This window comes from Phoenix dactylifera, chromosome 7 (assembly GCF_051530095.1).
Source record: "Phoenix dactylifera cultivar Ajwa chromosome 7, Ajwa_hap1_PhDact_Kaust_v1.1, whole genome shotgun sequence".
Lineage (NCBI taxonomy): Eukaryota > Viridiplantae > Streptophyta > Magnoliopsida > Arecales > Arecaceae > Phoenix > Phoenix dactylifera.
The window spans coordinates 3,838,661-3,857,553 of NC_143196.1; the positions used below are offsets into that span (position 1 = coordinate 3,838,661).

General features: G+C 40.1%; 1 protein-coding gene across 1 annotated transcript; it reads right to left on the minus strand.

Moving 5' to 3' along the window:
* Positions 1–2,619: 2,619 nt before the first annotated feature.
* Positions 2,620–14,871, minus strand: DND1 (Cyclic nucleotide-regulated ion channel family protein). Its single transcript, XM_039127524.3, has 8 exons — positions 14,544–14,871; positions 13,820–14,453; positions 12,012–12,227; positions 4,957–5,282; positions 4,593–4,704; positions 4,254–4,490; positions 3,378–3,464; positions 2,620–3,252 (listed from the first exon to the last, which is right to left on the minus strand). The coding sequence occupies exons 1-8, from the start codon at positions 14,657–14,659 to the stop codon at positions 2,758–2,760; spliced, it is 2,223 nt and encodes a 740-aa protein (XP_038983452.3). The 5' UTR covers positions 14,660–14,871; the 3' UTR covers positions 2,620–2,757.
* Positions 14,872–18,893: the final 4,022 nt, after the last annotated feature.

The window sequence follows — 18,893 nt, forward strand, 5'->3', positions numbered from 1 at the left end:
CCCTCAGGTGCATAAGCTAGAGGGGATTTTATGTAGAAACAGAGAAGGCAGAAAAGAGAACGGATAGATAGAGTCTCCCTTGGTTAAGATGATTTTTCGTTACTTTTTCTAGAGGGCTTTTGAACATGTTTATAGCTAGGGTCTTGAATCTTCTAGGATCGTGTCCCAACAAACTTAAAGTGGTGCCACTCCTTATGTGACATAACATCTTTGGAGATATACTATAACAACCTAGCATGTGGTGGAATTGCACGTGCCTTTGAAGCTGAAAGACTAAGTTGTTTCTTTTGTGGGGAGGATTATGCTCGGTTCGGATTAGTATTTGAGGTCGCTAAGCTAAGTTGAGAGGTGCCGACCTCAGAGGTCGGACACCTCTAGTCTCCTCGGCTTGAACTTTAAGTTAGTCCAAGCAGGGCCACACTAGAACGTCATGAAAATTTTTTGTATATGTCTAGACTATCATATGAGTCATGAGCTGTAACAACTGAGGACCTTACCCAAAAAGCTAGCTAGAAGGTATTATTTGGATTTCTTGATCTTATATAAGTATACAAGATTTACTTAGCGAATAACCGATATAGAACTAAATATACGTTCGCACGGGTCCTCACATACTTTTCCCGTTTAAGCCCTGACGTCCTCGTCAGACTAAGGGTTCAAATCCATTCAAATCTAATCATAAACACCACGATTGATCCGTGGTCAGCCCTAATAGACCCATACTACAGTTTCTCCTAGTCCACATAGGCTATGAGCTGGGTCACTCTGATACCATTTGTCACAATCTAGGATTTCACCCAAAAAGACTAGCCGGAAGGTATTATTTGGGTTTCTTGATTTTGTATAAGTATCCAAGATCTACCTAACGAATAACCGATGTAGAACTAAATACATGCCTACACGGGTCCTCATATGAGCAATCACTTATACCATAATCATCAGATATTCGTAGCAATATACAGCTACGATGAAGTTCATAAAACTGCATCAAATTAAGAGAGGATCTTTACTGTTTCCAAATTTATATGATATAGTTGCTGTCTCTCCCTCCTCCCTCCCTAGGTATGCTGCCCGTGGTATGCCTCAGCACCCCAAGCTCCACCTTTCTTTGTCTCAAAGGAATACACATCTCACCTTTGCACCCCAAGCTCCACCTTTCTTTAATTATATATTTTATAAACATAAAAGATGAAACTATTTTGAGTCACCACAACTTTTTATTAAGTTGGAACATTGAGTTAGATGTTAGTAATCAATAATCCATCTAATTAAGAAGTCAGCTGATTCTAATCACATCAAGCAGTTCAGGGAAATTTTGGTTTATATAATAATAGCCAAGGTAAAGAGCAAGTCTTGACACAATAATTAGGTTGCTCTATTATGATCCGAGTATCATGCCTTTGAAATACAAAAACAACCACTCCGTATGTGGGGATAAGGCAATGCATATTGGACCCCATAAAGACTCAGTAATAGCAGGAATCTCAGTGGATAAGGCCATTTTTTTCTTTTTATGATGTTGTTTTGATCATGTGGAGAAATTAAGTTTCCATCTTTTTGTTATTCCAGATTCCTTCTTTGTTGCTTCAATATATATACTTTATTCTATACCTTTATTTGTGACATTGTTATTTTTAAGAACTGTAATTTTTGTATTCGAATGCTTTAGATGGTCCTTTTGTGATAAGTGGCATTCTTCAGCTATGGCAGATGCATTAAACCCAAACTTAAAGTATGAACTCTATGAAATGGCTTCTCTTGATGGGCGTATTTTCAAATATGAAGTTGAAAAATAAAAAGGAGGCATGAAGCTCGGAGAATGCTACAAGTTCTAATAGCTTCTGGTTTTCTGTTATCCATGAGAAAAATGTTTGATAAAACAAATTTCATGGAAAACTTAGGTGTTCAACTTAGTTGGGTAAGTAGACAAATGCTCTCTAATGCTTCGAATTTGTTGGCATTCATCATATAGGCATCAAAACAGAAAGAGGATAACTAAGGAAACAATGAAGAGAAGCCATTCATCTTTCTTTTGACCACATGCTGGCTCTCAGGACTTATTCTTAACCTGTGAACAGTGGCACATTGAAATGAGCTTGTAAAGAACCTGAATAAGGGTTTCATGGAAGAGAAAAATCATGACAACTATATTGAGAAAAGTTCAATGTTCAATGTTCAATGTTCAATGGACTCAGAAATTAGTGGAAGATGTTTTGCTGGACAGCTTCTGCAAAATTTATTTGGAAGGAGAATTTCTATTCAACAGCGAGAGTTTTTTTGGACTGAAGTGAATGTATTTTAAAAGAATACAACATGGGCCAAAGTGTCATGATTCTGAATTTTTACCCTGCAGTAGGACATCATGTCTCCACATCCCTTCTCTGTTTTGAAAACACCCCCTTCGACTCTGAAGATTATTATTAGAATACAAGCACTTCAGAGGATGGGCCATGCAAACAATCTCTCTGATGCCTCCCTCACAAGCATATTGAATTGTCCATAGAATGGAAACACATAATGCTGAGTTCTATAGAACAAAGATCTTTATTAATTCTATCCTTCAGAAAACTACAAAAAAAAAAATCCATTCTTCTCATCTTAAAAGAAGTAATCTGTTCATTAAAGTTTTCCTGGTAGAACTGTTCTCTCTCTCTCTCTCTCTCATGCTTCTAGATGAAATCCATCTTCTTGAAATTATTTTGCTCGGCAGCAAAATGAATCCTTCCCACAGAAATGTGTCAGCTCAAAACTGAGACCTTATCCACACAACTCAAGGTGATCATGAGGTCGGATTGACATGAACATTGCTGCAAAAAGCCGAAGATGGCGTTCGCTGTCACCAAGTTCTGATGGCTGAATCGTCACACCTCTAGTTTTGGCCTTGTAACGGCGCCATGCAAGTTGAATGTTAACTGCTGCCCATGTTCTCCAATTCGACGAGTAATACCTTGCTGTTCTCTTGAGTCTATCATTTGCAAATTTGTACCTGAAGTGCTCAGTGATGTAGAGTAGGTGGTGTGCATCTAATCCAAAGGCCTCTGTTGGCTCAACACAAACAAATGTGGCTGAAGAAGCTGGTAACCGATTCATAAATGGGCGACGGAGGCACCATGAAAGGAGCTCATCTCCCAGAAAGTTTCCAGGGCCTAGCATGCATTTTGCCACCATTCCTTTGCTGAGTTTTTGACTGCTTTGCAAGTGCCCCTGTACGATAAAAACCATTCGCTGCACTGGATCTCCTTCTCTAATGATCTGGACGAATACTGATGGATTGAGATATGCTAGAATGCAGTCACTATTAAGAATATTAACAGCTAAAACTGTACATCAACTTCTTCTAAATGATGACATAATTAGTTTGTATTTGTCTTACATACCTTTTCATCCTTGGAGAAGACAAGGTGCTTAACTCTGTCGCATATGTTATCGAGGATAAGATCATCCAGGCTATGGAACAAAGGCACCTGAAGAACAAATATTTCTGAGCTAATCAGGCTACTATCATATAATGTAACCGTCAAGTGCTATCTGAATCCTAGTGACATAAGCAAATGCGGTATACTCCTTTCGATTTGTGCTTGGATTGCTCTTCCTTTGTTAGGATTTTCGATCTTCTAATGCTCGGACCACCCATTCTTGTTTAGTTTAGAGTTTTTGTTCTAGCTTTGAACTCAGCTGATTAAAGAAGAGGAGAACAGTGTTACATTTGATTATTTATCTGCCTACTAAGGCTTTTGCTATAGGTTATCCTAATTGATCTCGATATGCTATATTTTATCTGTTTACCTTACAAAGGTTTTGGTCAGGGCTACCCAATGTCAAACTCATTATTCTAAAATAGATAGATAATAAGAAATATACGAAACCAGATAAAGGTTCGTTCAGAATATGCAGTCCACATACCAGATTCACTTGGTACATTGCCACCTTTGATCTCAGATTGTTGACACTAATCTTTCTGTAGTATGCTCACCTTTAATTCACACAGTTTTTCCGAACTTGGCCACTACAATTGAGCCTATCTTTCATTCTGCTTTGCTGATTTTCTTCTCTATCCTGATTCATTCATGTTGATTTATTCTAACAGCCTTTATTCTTCTTTAGATTTTTCAAGTGATCACCAGAAATATGGTTTGAGAGTTTTTGGAATCAAACCATGCGACATCCCTGTGAACATACTTAATATATAAGAAGTGTCATCCTTTACCTCACAAGTGTATATACAAGATCTGCAGTCTAGTCCTAAAGAGCACCTGCTTAATGAGATCGAGGCAGAGATAGCGCCTGATGTCTCGTCTTAGCCCATCTGGCAAGTCCTTGATGATTTCCATTTCATCCTCCCCTCTCATCGTGGCCCATCTCTGGCATTCATACTGCCGTACTCTCTGCCTCAAGCGTGAGGGCAGTTGTCTTCGCTTCATCCACCATTCCATGTCTCGAAACCTTAGCTGCATCTTTCTTCTCCTTGCCATGACTGCATGCAGAAAGATCTATGCATGAACAATAGCTGTTAGGACTTGAGGGTCTCATATATAAGTATGTACTGTCCAAACTCATGGATAAACAAGTAAAAAGAAATTATTTATGAGTACCTGAATGTTCCCAATCAAGAGAGTAAAGAGCATGAGGCCACTTAGAACTATTGCTATACTGAATATCACTTCCAGCCATTGACTAGTTGGAACAAGATTATTGCCAAAAGTGCTGCAGCAAAACAAAGATTGTAGCAGTAATTAAACACACAACATCTCTACTTTCTTCTTCATTTTGCTTTAAGTATGAGGAGAGATTTACAATCGACAGATTTCTGTTAGCAGTAGCATAAACCTAGCACGCGAAATGTTTTGTGAGGTATGAATTTTATATGCCATACTAAGGAGAAATGCAACTGTAAATAGCAATTGCTTTGCCCTTTTGACACATTTCTTCTGGAAAAAAGGTGGAAAAGAAAAGTACCTGAGAGTCATAAGGCCCCAAAATATAGGGTAAAGAATCTTAACAGCTAGTGAGTTGCTGGATATGACAGGAAGAGCTGCATCATATATACCATACTGAAATGGTCCATCTACATTTAAGCATGCATGGAGATTTTGATTTCCCACAAATGTCAGGTTATTGATGCAAGATAATTCATCGATGCCAGCTGGTAATGAAAGGAGTTTACAGGCTTCTTTGGAACAGGCCATTGACATGAGATCACAATTATTATTCTTCTGGCATTGCTGTTGAAGGCACGAGGCAACACGTTGGATCGCAAGGACATACCAGCAGCCCCCAGCAACCTGAAAATAGCACCAAAGCACATTACACTAACTTTTTTCTAGCTCATTTAGAATGAAAGAAAAATGAAATTTTCAGCATATCTTTGTTGTTATACAGCATTTAGCTGATGGAGATGTGCTTGTATCTAGTGATTAAGATTGATGTGGAATTTTAGCTGTATCATGATTATCAATTGCATTAGTAAAACAACTGTCTGGACTTCATTGCTTTTAATCATTTCAGTACATTCATCTACACATGCTATGCTCATGCATGTGTACGAAGGTATAAAGCTTATGCACTTAAGCAAGATGAGAACAAGTCCAAGTGCCAGTAAAACATATGCTGTAAAACAGAATGAATTTTTCTTTCTTGTTTTCTTTTTCATTTTTTCTTTGGTGGGGATGCTAGGAGCCACATTTGAACTCAGGACCTTTCCCATATGGAGATAGGAGTTATGCACATGGACTTTTCATGTCCTTTCCTTGGAAAGGCTAGAAGATGCAGTCCTTGGATAATTAACTTTATGATTAAATTTCAATGGATTTTCAGTTTCTTCAGAATTTCCTTGTCAATTGAGCACTACTGAAAAACATTTGTATCTGACAACTGATGACAAAAACATTAGTTTCATTTTGTAACATGTCCAACTAGATGATGGTTATCAGGGATGACCAACATCTTGACAATCCAATGCATATAGATGTTGTATGAGGAAAACCAATGTTCATTACACGACTTTTTATTAGCAGCTGATTTGTTGAATGCTTTTTGTCTTTCAGGTCTAGGTTGGAGAACACAATCCATATCTTGATGGAAGGCTCCTGGTGGTTCAACAGGCAACTGCTTGGTTGTTTGGGTGGAGGAACAATATGTAATTTACTAAAGCAGTGGTTGGCAAGAGTCAGCCTGAGGCTATCTCCAGATTGCATCTATGCCTTATGGTTTCCAATGCCTGAAGTTCCTAAAACAGCATTGAAATAATTGTTTCCATAAAACGGAACAAGCAAACATTTTACTTCAGATGGAAATTTCTAGTAGCATGCACTAGGCAGGATCAAGTTAGATGGATTTCTCTTTTAAAAGGAGCTCATAATGATCAAGAAGGGGTTTTATTGAGTCATGGTCTGAGTCAATGCATAACAAGAAGCTCTAATGATTACTTTCAAGTAATACACCAAAGAAAAGGTGAGTGAGAGACCTTGAAGTAGTGTGAACTGGACTACAGCAATTCCAACATCATGTAGAGTATGGCTTGATGGAGTTCCCTCCTAGCGTCATTAGTGCTTTTAAATAAAAATAGGTTGAGTAGAGGAGGACATGTGAGGACCCGTTTAGCCCCAAATCAGCTAAACACTGAGTAAATCTTTAGTACTTACACAGAGCTAAGAAACCCAAATAACAACCTTCCGAGTAGTCTTTTTAGAGTGAGGTCTTTGGTTGTGATAGGACATTAGAGAGTCCAAATGCAGGATTACATTGTGCTACACTTTGGACTCAAATGGAATTAAGCTGTGCTTAATCAATTGTTTATAATCATAATAAATCCATGCGAAATATTACAAAATTTGCCACGCACAGGTATTCTCCAAACATAACCTGAATTTTGTTTTATTCAAAGATATGGAGAATTTTCTTGAAATAGATTGGTAGTTGTGAAGGTTTACTTCAATCCTCCATTTTTATTTTCATTGAAGACTGAATCATTGTCCTTTGAAATGTTGCATGCCCTATATTCACTCTAAGCAAGAAGCTAAGACCTACAGGGAGACGATTTGCAGAGCCAATGTATCTAGTTTTGGAAAACCTTGATTTCTCTAGTCGCTAACAAATTGGCCAGGTGGTTAGCATCTCCATTAACATAATAAAAACATGCAGCTCTGGAGTCTCCTATGTATGTTTTCTCTGTCAAGCACCAAATTCTCTACCTTATTTATTTTTTTTTGTTGGAAAAAAAAAAAGATATCATGCTGATTTGATGATCAACAGGCTTTGTTTAGCATGTTAGCTGTAAAAACCCAGAAAAAAAAAAAAAGAGGTTAACGGGCCGGCCCGAAAAGACCGGACCCGTATCCCTCTTATGATCGTGCCCTAGGCACGATCGTGGAAGAGGAGGTTGCAAAGGGGGGAGGCGGCGGCGTGAGGGGAGGCCGGTCGCGTGCCGGACCCGGGTGATGGGTTCGGGGCGTGACAGAGTGGTATCAGAGCTTAAGGTTAAGGTATCCTAGGGTTTATGTTCAGGTGAGTATCAGTGGAGAATTATGATAGAAAAACTATCAGAGATTTGGTTTATAATCACTTGAGATTGTAACAAGAATGATATTATAATCTAAGGTTTAAGACCACTAGGGACTGTGGCCTTAGTGGCATTAAAGTTTGAGGTTTAAGATTATTGAAAAATGTGACCAGTTGGAATCTAAGCATATGTTTAAGATCACTAGGGATCGTGACAGAAATATATCATAGCTTAAGGTTATGATCACTTTGGACATGACAATTAAATTCAGTGCTTAAGCTATAAGACCACTTGGCCTTGTGATAAAATGTATGCATCGGTTTGGTTTTCGATGCATACGGAAGGAAAGTATAAATTGTCTTTGATCATGATAAGAGAGGTTTGACCTAAGATAAGTGTAGGTCAACAATGGCATATCGAGCATACCATGTTCAGATATTATTTAAATGATTTGAAAGTTCAAATTTGATTTGGGTTTTGATGTGATCATACTTTTGGTTTTGCTGCTAATTATTAGAGTGGGATTTGTACGTTGATTTAGTATTGGAGTAAGCTAAGGAGATTTCATAATATTGAAAGGAACGTTCTTCGAAGTTGAAAATGTATGTGGATTATATCTGGTGTTGGCATGTTGGATATTGCAAATAGGTCTATTTCCTATGGATGTATTTGATTATTTTGAGGCCATAGAGTATGCATATTGATGGGAGAATTCTAATTATTTGAATTCTCATGTTTGGATTGGGCTACTGGATTTTACTTATAATTGTAGAAGACTATTTGATGTGTTAATTTAAAACTCAAGCCTAGGTTTAAGATTTGAGCAGGGATCTTTTGTCATTATTGATGAAGCCACTAATAAATGTCATATTGAGTAGAAACTTCGGTCATGAGATGCTTACATGAATTATCATATATAGCATTACTGATGGATGTTAAGAATCTTGGTGAAGGAAGATCAGGAGATCGATCGAGTTAAATTCTAATCATAGTGTATTGGTTCAATGACATCTAACCCATTGAATTTGAAGTAAATTCTGTTGGAAGGAAATCAATGTAGATCTTCTAATTAAATTGCTAAAGGAATACAAGAATTATCCCCCTTTAAATTAAACCTAGATATTTTGGATTCTAAAAAGGTTGTGGAGATCGTGACCTTAAACTTGACTAAAGGATTGGGGGTTAGTTATGGTAAGTATACTCTATATAAACCGAGGACAAAAAGATTTAAAGGTTTTGCTCTAGTTCTACTTGGAAATTTAAAATTTGGAGTTTCTTAGTCTCAATGCAAAGTGATACTTTAGTCAGAAATCATTTTGTGACTTTAGAGAATTAAATGAATTAAATCAGAGAGTGCAGCGGAAGTGTGGTGGTTTGACTTATTTTGAAACTGGTTAAGATCATTAATATTTGATCTAAAAGGCATTATGATGAAATACTTGAGTTAGTTTCAGGAGAATGTTGTTGATTCTATGGATGATCTAAAGGTAGCTATGTAATTCTCACCAGTGGATTCTTCTATTGTTGACAACTTTTGGGAGAATCTTGGGCATGTTAAATTTAGCATTTACGGATGATGATTCTTTGGTTGGTCTTAGACTTGGAATGTTTTAACATGAATCTCTTATTTGTTGGAATGATGTGGGAGAAAGAAAAGAAAAATGATTATAGAATATTAAGAGCATTTGATACTAAAGATTTCTCCTATTTCTGTCAAGCCAATTATTCTCTGGGCAGAATTAAGAGAAATTAATTTCTTTGGGATATAATTATGGCATTTTAATCCAAGGTTGGGAGTTTGGAATTCTTTTGAAGGAGATCAAAAGAACTTACTATGTGTGGTAAATAGAAAGGATCAAGTTTTGAGATGCTGTGATTTTTGTATGTCAAAATCTTGTGAGTAGGGACTCCGAGAGGGAGACTACTTGAGATCTCAGGGATGATATAACGGATGCATTTTTTTAAAAGTTTGAGGCTTCAAGTAAGTCAATTTCGAGGACGAAATTTTTTTAAGGGGGAGAGAATGTAAAAATCCAGAAAAAATAAAAGAGGTTAACGGGCCGGCCCGAAAAGACCGGACCCGTATCCCTCTTATGATCGTGCCCTAGGCACGATCGTGGAAGAGGAGGTTGCAAAGGGGGGAGGCGGCGGCGTGAGGGGAGGCCGGTCGTCGGGGGAGGCGACTCGCCGGAGGAGACCGAGATCCGGCCGGCCGCGAGGGAAGCTCCAAGTCTTTCTCTTCCCTTCGGTGAAGATCCTCCACAGCTTGGGATCCGAGGATTTTCTCAAGGCTTTCTCTCCGATTTCTCGCTGGAAAGATCGCCGGAACACCCCCACCAGACCGAGGTAAGCATGGCTCGGCCCTTGTGTTTCCTTTGCTAGGGTTAGGGATGTGTTGGATTGGGGATTTGGCCGGTGAATCATCGGAGAAGGGTCCGAAACAGGGTACCCCTGTTTCGGCCTCTTCTTTCCGGTTGTTGCCGCCGCCGGCCGCCGGGATGGGACGAGATCCATGGTATTGGGGGTCGGTCGGGTCTATGTGAGGGTCGGAGAGGGTTTTCTAGGCTATGTATGTGATGAGGGAGGGTGGATCCGAGGTCTTCTTCCTTGGGATCCCATCCTCTCCTCCTCTTCCCCTCGTCGGTTGGCCACCGGCGGCGGCGACGGCGGCTGGGTGTCGTCGATTGGGGGCCGAGCCACTATCACGGTGGCCTTTCCGTGGAAGAAATGGAGGAAGGGGGAGGGGTCTGTGTCGGTTGGAAAGAAGAAGAAGGAGAAGAAGAAGAAGAAAAAGGAGGGAAAATAAGAATATAATAATAATAATAATAATAAGAGGAGAAGGAAAAGAAGAAGAAGAGGAAGAGACTTCTTCTTCTCTCTTTCTCTTGGCCGGCCACCATCGCCGGTGACTGCAGCAGGGGCGGCCGGCGATGGTTCGGCCAATGGTGGCCGAGGGTGGGGAAGGTGAGGGCACAGCTACCCCGGCTGTTGCCCTTGGACCAAGGAGGTGGAGGAAGAACCCTTCTCTATCATCCACCCTTCTTTTGGTCTTTTCATCGGGACCGGCCATCGTCGCCGGCGTGGCAGCGGCCACGGCTGGCGACGACATGGGCCGGTGGTACAAGGGTGGGAGTCGGGCCACCCCGACTGCCCTAGACTTGGAGAGATTGAGATGTTTGGGGATCTGGTTATGGACCCTATAGTAAATATCAATTATGGTTTGGAATATTTAAATATTAAATGATTTAGTTTGTGATTTGTAATTGATGTTGTAGAGGAAGAGTCGGCAGAGCCAGGAGGTTTTGATCAGGGGACTCAGTACCCCAGCGCGTAGGTTGTGATTCGGACTGTATTTGAGTCAGTCTACAATTTCGGTAAGAATCCCTACATCTGAGCACTTCTATGCATATATTAATTTATCGTTGGATTTATTTTACGGTTTTGTTGTTATTGCTTGTGAGTTGATATGACACATATGAGATGAATTTTTATCAACATATTTTCATTATTATGTTGTTATTGTTTATGAGTTGATGCGGCACCTATGAGGCGTGCATGTTGTTTATAATGAATATATTGAGATAAATTCATTTGGGAAGAAATAACATATTTTGAAAATTTATGAAAATATGAGATGTGATGGGAATGTGATTGAACATGTAAAACTAGACATGTAATATGGGTTGGACTAACCTTGTCATGAGATAGCCTCTACGAGCTTATGCGTAGGATAGCTGCCACGAGCTGATGCGTGGGATAGCCTCCACGGGCTTACGCGTGGGATAGCCTCTACGAGCTTATGCGTAGGATAGCCTCCACGGGCTTACGCGTGGGATAGCTGCCACGAGCTTATGCGTGGGATTTGTGCAGTCTTGGACTGGGACATGATCTTGGTTAGTCCAACGCCAGAAATGAAAAGTTTGAAAACTTTGGAATTTGAGCAATACGGGAATGGATCACATAATGTGAAAAAGGATTTGTGTATATGTACTGATTACGTATATTTGTTGTTTGTTGAGCTTTTGAAATGATGAAATGATATATATATTTTGATACTTGATTATTTTATGATTTTATCGTGTGTGGCTGTTGGGATTCTTAATGGGCTGGAAAAGCTCATACTACACTTCCATTTTTTTTCAGAGGCACTGGATTCGTAGAATCTGTCGGATGGGACAAGAAGTGAGCTCGATCTGGAGTCAGACTGCTAGATAATTAGAAGTCAATTTATCTTTTATTTATGGACATTTGAAATTATGTAATAAATCAGTACATTGTAGCTGGATTTGATTGAATTACATCAATCTTTGATTTTGGCATTTATGGAATTATTGGAATTATTGTTTATCTTAGGCCTTGCATGATTTTTAGGGCACTGCTCTAGGGCTCATGCGGCCGGTCGCGTGCCGGACCCGGGTGCTGGGGTCGGGGCGTGACATTAGCTAATCCTCTAAGGCAATCAAAATGTTGCTCTCTTAAGTCTAGATTAAGGTGGCGAGTAGCTCATACTTACATGCGATGCGGTGAAATAGACAATAAGGTTGAGCCCAAAACCCCACCAAATGGTTCCAAATATGTAGCCAGTGACCTTCTGCATACTCCTCATCATACAGATGCTGTGATAAACCTTGGGAAGAAATTGGAACAAGAAAATCGATAGGAGGATCGTTGCTATAAGCTTGAGCTCTTCCTCTTTGACCAATTTTGGCAGCACAAACCAGAAGACAATCTGCACAAATTTAGAAATATTTTAAAATTGTCAAAATGTATGGATGAAAATACATATTGCATGTGTACTTATATTAATGTGCTTATGAAAATTACATAGCTTTAGACATAGAGCATTCATCATTTGTTGGATTTTAGATAAATGCCATTAAAATTAGGCTAAGAGTTTGTGCAAATAGCCATGATCGGTGGAATATTCTAGAATTTATAACATCCCCTCCCTATAAATTGAAAGATTATTTTATTATAAAAGCACAGATTTTAGAGAAAAATATCAAATAATTAATTTAGTGTGATGCTTTTCTTTTTTTTTTTTTTGGTACATCGGCAGCTCACACTGGTCTCGCGCGAGCCCTGCCTACTGAGTCAAGGGACAAAATACTCCACAGAGGTGGAGGAATATATACAAAGCGAGTCCAGAGAATCTCTCGAGAATGATGAGCAGCAAAGGAGGCGATCCAGTCAACAGTTCTGTTCGTCTCCCGGAATACATGCACAGCTTGAAAGACATCACACTCCTACAACAGCTGCCGGATGTCCTTTAGAAGTGGATGGTCGAATACTTCCGGCCTCTTCTGTAGAATCCACTCAATCACTCTACTAAATTTTTCTTCAGGATGATGCACCGGGCCTCCAGAACTTGCTTCGCATGGAAGGCACTTTTCTAGGCAGCCTTGAGTTTTGCTCTCGGAACTAATGACTCAAAGGTATGCCATCCTCTCGCCGTAATCAATTTAGACCCGTGATACCTAATCACAAAGGTAGGACCCGGGCCTATTAGTAGCTTTAAAAGGCCAAAATGGACCTCTTAGACCTCCCGGACAGGACGTTGTGGGATCAAGGTAGAATTGCGGAAATCGACAAATGCTGTTGAGAGGAGAAATGCGGATCTAGGCCCTGGCTGTACCGACGCAAATAAACGCCCCCTGACAGCGCATCATCACCGTGCATGGCACGGACCTACGGTGTCAGATCCCCCAGACCCAATCATACCGAGCAGCTGTCTCTCAGTACTTGAATGGTGTGCTGTCGAGTTCTTATTGGAAAAAAGAAAAAGGGATCCGGAAGAAATTCTGTTTGCTGTTGAGAGAAGACAGCTGAGCTGCCCCTGACATGTTTTCCTCGCGGGTCCTGCATGAGGCGGGATTCATGTCACGAGAGAGGTGTGAATAGGCTGTTGCCGTCTTCCCTCTTGGATACAACGGCAGTTACTATTTTGAATCAAGGCAATTTTTGAATCTAACCCCTTATAAACTTTAAAATTTCTAAAAAGATCATAATTTCTCTCATCTTCTTGGAGATATATTTTAGTTTGTGGGATATGCGAACTGCTAGGTGGTGGAAGATTTACTTTCAACCTTTTTCATGGATATTAAATTTATGCATCAATTATTCGAACATTATAAATGCGGGGATTCATGTGGACGTGTGTTTAGTCCCACATTAATTATTCGTCGAAGAGATCCTCTACACGGGTAACACGGCTAAAAAATCTAAGAATTATCTTTTACTTAATCTTTTTAGATGAGATCCTGAGTTGTTCCGTGGAGATCGCTCCTGTATCTTCTCTATGCTAGCGATAGGGAACAATACCTGGGGTAAGGGAAGGATGACGAAGAGGTCGAACCAGAAACCCTTGAGGGAGCGGAGGTAGTGGGAGGCGATGGCCCGTGGATCCCACACGAGCTTCCCACACCCCACCACGAGCGACTCCCGCGACACGTACGCCAGCCTCAGCTGCATCCACACGTGCAGCACGTGCACTGCGTCCGCGCACGTCCTTACTGCCGCCACCGCCGCCCCCAGCCTCCCGTCCATCCCCACCACGCACCCTCCCCCCTCCCCCTCCGCCGCCGCCCCGAGCGACACGGCGTAGAAGAAGACGGGGTCCGCCGCCAGCGCCACCGCGCGGGCCAGCAGCAGCCCCCGGTTCCACATCTGCACGCTGCCGCTCCGCGGGTCCAGCACCGCCCCAAACGCCCGCGCCGGCCGCCCCCCGGACAGCCGCTCGCCGGCGCCCGCGGTGTTCTGGATGGGGATGAGGGAGGAGCCGGCGCTGGCCTCCCACTCCGGGGCGTGCGCGCGGTCGCAGCTCGTCGAGTGGAACGCCGGCGCCCCCGCCTGCGTGCACGCGTAGCACTCGCCCTTCGGCGATGACGGCGCGGCCTCGTCGTCGTCGCCGACGCCGCCGAGGCGGAACTTCCATCGCCGGGAGAACCGAGCCCACCTACAAAAAAAATAAAATAAAACGAAACACATCATCTCTGGATTGAACGGGGCTATATATCGAGGGTGGCGATTGGTTTTGATGGCTTACCAGCGAGCAGAATGGCGGGAGCAGTGGTGGCGACGGCGAGCGGAGGTGATGTCGGCGAGGGGATTGCCGGATCCATTTACGGCAGCAGGTTTAAGGCACTGCATTTGGAAGCTCATCGCCGGCGATATATCATCTATAGAAGAACGGAAACAAAACTCTCTCTCTCTCGATCGAATTCCGGTCTGAGGATTTGGAGGTGGGGGTGTTCATAAATGTTGGGATGCAAAGGAGCTACGTGACATGTGGGAGGTACAGTACTACGGAGAAGCACGCACTTCACGCTCCTCTCTTTCTCACACAAACTCATTTCTCTTTCTGTTATAAAAAGAGTGTCGATGGTGAGCTAGTATTTTTTTGATTTTATTGGGTGTATTCGTACACGTACTATATGAGAACCTGTTTTCAGCAAAAAAAAAAAAAAAAAAACGGTGTTTGTAGCTTCTGCCAGTATTTCATTGGTGCATTGGAGGGGCAGAGGACAGCGTGACACGGGTGAGGGACTTATTTTCTATTTATATTTTTAGTTTATAAATTTTTTGTGTAAATATTTTTTTAAATATCAGATTTTATGAAAATATTTTTTTCAAAATAAATATTTATATATATACTCTTGTAAAACACTTATTTTACTGTTATGTTTTTTTTTATCCTTATTTTTGCATATGTACTCATGTCATTTAACGCTTAACGCTGTTAAAAAAATTAACGGTTTCAAATTAAAATGACTAAAATATTTTTAATGGATAGACGTAAAAAAAAAATATTTATAAGAGTGTACAAGCAAGTAACAATTTTATAAAGATATTCATATAATTCTGTATATTTAGAAGAAACAAAAAGATAATTTAAAATTTTTATTTTATTTTTAATTAAAAAATATAGTTTTTATTGACAGTGTTAGAAGAACTATTATATTAAGGATATTTGTACAAAAATAGTATTTTATAAAGGTACAAATATAAATATAAACTTTAAGAATGTATTCATGTAAATTTGAATTTTTAGAAGGTTATTTATACAAAAAAAAACCCTAGTTTATACTTACCATTCGTTCCCTAAAATATAACATTTGTAATACACTAAGGCTACCTCCATTAATTAGTCACCGGTTTCACAATTCTTTTATTTTTTTAAGGCAGAATACCAATTTCACAATCTTTTTGGGGGCAAAAAATTTGGATAGCTAGTAGGGCTGTGCTACTGTTATTTATTTTCACTTAATTAATGAAATGTTCACTATGTTCATAGCTGCCTGTCTTGCTCTCAGGTATAATTTTTTCCATTTTAGATCACCTTATACTTAATAGATCGAGAAACAGATACCTTTTGTTATTTATCTAAACAACCAGCATGAGAGTAGTTGTTCAGTTACCTTCTCATCTCTTATTTGACCTTTTCTTATGTATGGTCTAATTCAGTTCATCCGACACGGCATGCTGTCAAACACAGCCATTCATTTTTGTAGCAATGCATTAAAGATGAGTGCATAATGGATAAGATCTATAGAAATAAGCAGTTGTGATTGATGGCGTATACGGCTATATGGTGCATGCTGTGCAGGATATAATTTCTCCCAATGTGAGGAGCAAGCTTTTTCCTCCAGGAGAGAGCAAAGTAACTTTTTACTTACGGGCAAGAAACTAGTTCAATATTTATCTTAAGAGGTCCAATAATTCACTAAGCAAGTCATTTTTTTCAAGGATGGTTCGCTCTATGTATTTGTGATCATGTGTGGAGTGAAACCATTGATGGTTGATTCAGGTTTGGGCAATCTCTTCCTTTTATATGGTCTATAGTCTGTATGTAACTAATCCAATGCCACTCCTAAATGTATGGACTAGGATCTTCGAAAAGATCAATTCAAAAGATTTCATAACCCATGAGATTCATGCTTCAAATATTTTTGTTACTACTTTGCGTTTTCTGTGACATAGAAGGGGCCCTTTCATGTTCATTTAGCAGCAATTATATCAGTCTAGAAATACATATTTTCAAAAGCAAAATGTTCCTCCCTAGTATCCTTCATCATATTTCTTCACTGTTTTGGTTGAATGGCAAGTATTTTCATTCATCTGGAGAGTAATCTCACTTGTAATTATATTAGCTCCACAATGATGGAGTAGGAGTATATAACTTTACAATTTTACTTCATGCGCTTTTGTTCTTAAATGATAAGCTTGATTTCAATTTAATTTTATGCTAGCTTATATAGACATAACAACTTATGGTCTGCCAAAGGTAAACATAATTGTTCAATAACCTAAATGCAAACACTCCTCGCACATTACTTCTCAATCATAAGCTAGTTTCGAACCTAAAGGCTGATAATGAGCAAAAGGTTTTGCCTGGAACATAAGATTGAAGCAGTGTCATCACCACCTATCCATGCATTGCATCGAATATCTCATTTGTCCCACAATACCTTCAGGAGTTACAGCCAGCATCTGAAGAGGTCTCCCCAACATCACTTTGTGAGATACACATATCCAACATGCAAAATGGGAAGATTGTCATGCCTAAGTAGCATTTTTCCTCATCTAAACTCTCAAAGTGTACTTCATTTCTTGCAAACAAGTGGTAGTCTACTAACAAGAGAAGTTACCCTTAGCAATCTGAAATGGCTAAAAATGTCTTAGCAATAATTTTGAAAGGAACCAAGTTAGGTCACCCTTAGATCGTATGGTCGAATGGTTCAATCCCAGCCTAAAAATCATAATAAATTAGCAAGTCCAAATATAGACCTAAAAATCATAATAAATTTGCTTGTATGTTTCATCCTGGTCTTCTAAGGATCATAATGCTGACAAATGCCACGAACGATGGAGGAATGCCTTCATTGGTGTCGCTACCTAAGATCAAATTTGTCCCAATGCACCTCACCAAAAAGCTAGCCAGAACCATCTCTAAGAGAGTCAAGAATAGCATAGGTAGGCCAAGCCATAATAACATTGCGCATTCATAATTTGCCCCCTTACTTTTTCATGAACAATATATATAAATATAAGCTCCAATGCAAGCCCACGAATCAATAGACTTTCTTGTTTACTCACTCAATGCCCAAAAAGTCATATGAAGCTATTGGATCTACGATGAAATTTAGTAGCGCGCTTGAAGGTGATAGACTTATTTATGCAATGTAGTTGTTACCATCCAATGTTCCAAAAGATATGGTTGTCAAATATAATTCCACATCATTAGTTAGACTCAGTAATTCTAGATGTGATTTACTCAATTCTAAGGTGTCATGCTATTGGCATGCAAATGTACATAGAGCAACCCACAAACACCCTTCACTTGGCATGGTCTCTGCTTCAAAAAGATGAGGATGAGCATGGCATGGTGGCTGGCCAATGACATGTGAAGCAGTCTTTACCTTGACGTGCATGCCATGCAGGTTAGGCAAACATATTACATATTCTTTTTTTATCATTTTTTACCTAACATCAAGCCCATGCAATAGAGAAAAAAATAGTAGGTGCTATTAATTTTATGCACAGAGCTCTTAACTGTGTGTAAGAAGACTGTATGATATATATGCAAACAACACCTTGAATGTTTTATTTAGCTGAATGTGCTATGAAAAATGATGCAACAGCCAATGATAACTTTTGTACGTAAACCCATGCACATCTCTTTTAATAATCACATCGAACGTGACCCGAGTTCAATGCTCGGCCAAGTGTTAATGCCCAAACGGCCATTGCTGTTCCTCCCCACCATCCGACGGCCAGTCGACACGCTGTCACCGGCTAACCCGCAGACTCATCGCAGGCATGCCAGCGTGGCCGTGGCACAGTACGGGAGAGAGTTTGGCATGCAGCTATGGACCAAAACTTCTTCTTGATTCTTTGAGATCTCTCGGGTAGAGTTTAAGTGGATGCCTGCTTCTTCTTCTTCTTCTTCTTTTTTCTTTTTTCTTTTTTCTTTTTTTTTTTTTTTTTTTTTTTTTACAACGACGGCTCATCCACTTTAATATAGTAACAGTAAATAAAATCAAGAGCTACAATCTGACACAAATGCAAGAGAGACCCTTTGATGTAGCCAACGTACCTCTTCAGAGTATTGCGTAGCATAGAAAGTAACCCAATATGTAGTCTTGTTTGCTTTCCGATATACGTGCACTTTCTGAAAGGCGTTGCAGTCTCTCGGCATTAGACGAATGTCGCAAAGCAGAGGACTCCTATCCCCCCTCCATCCCTCCTTCCGTATCTAGTCAATCACTGTGATCGAGTCTCCCTCAAGGATGATGCGTTCAACCCCTAGCCTCTGTCTTGCGTGAGAGATATCCTCCCATGCTGCCCTGAGCTCCGCTCCTATAGATAAAAGCCCATAGTACTTCGCCCGCCTGCA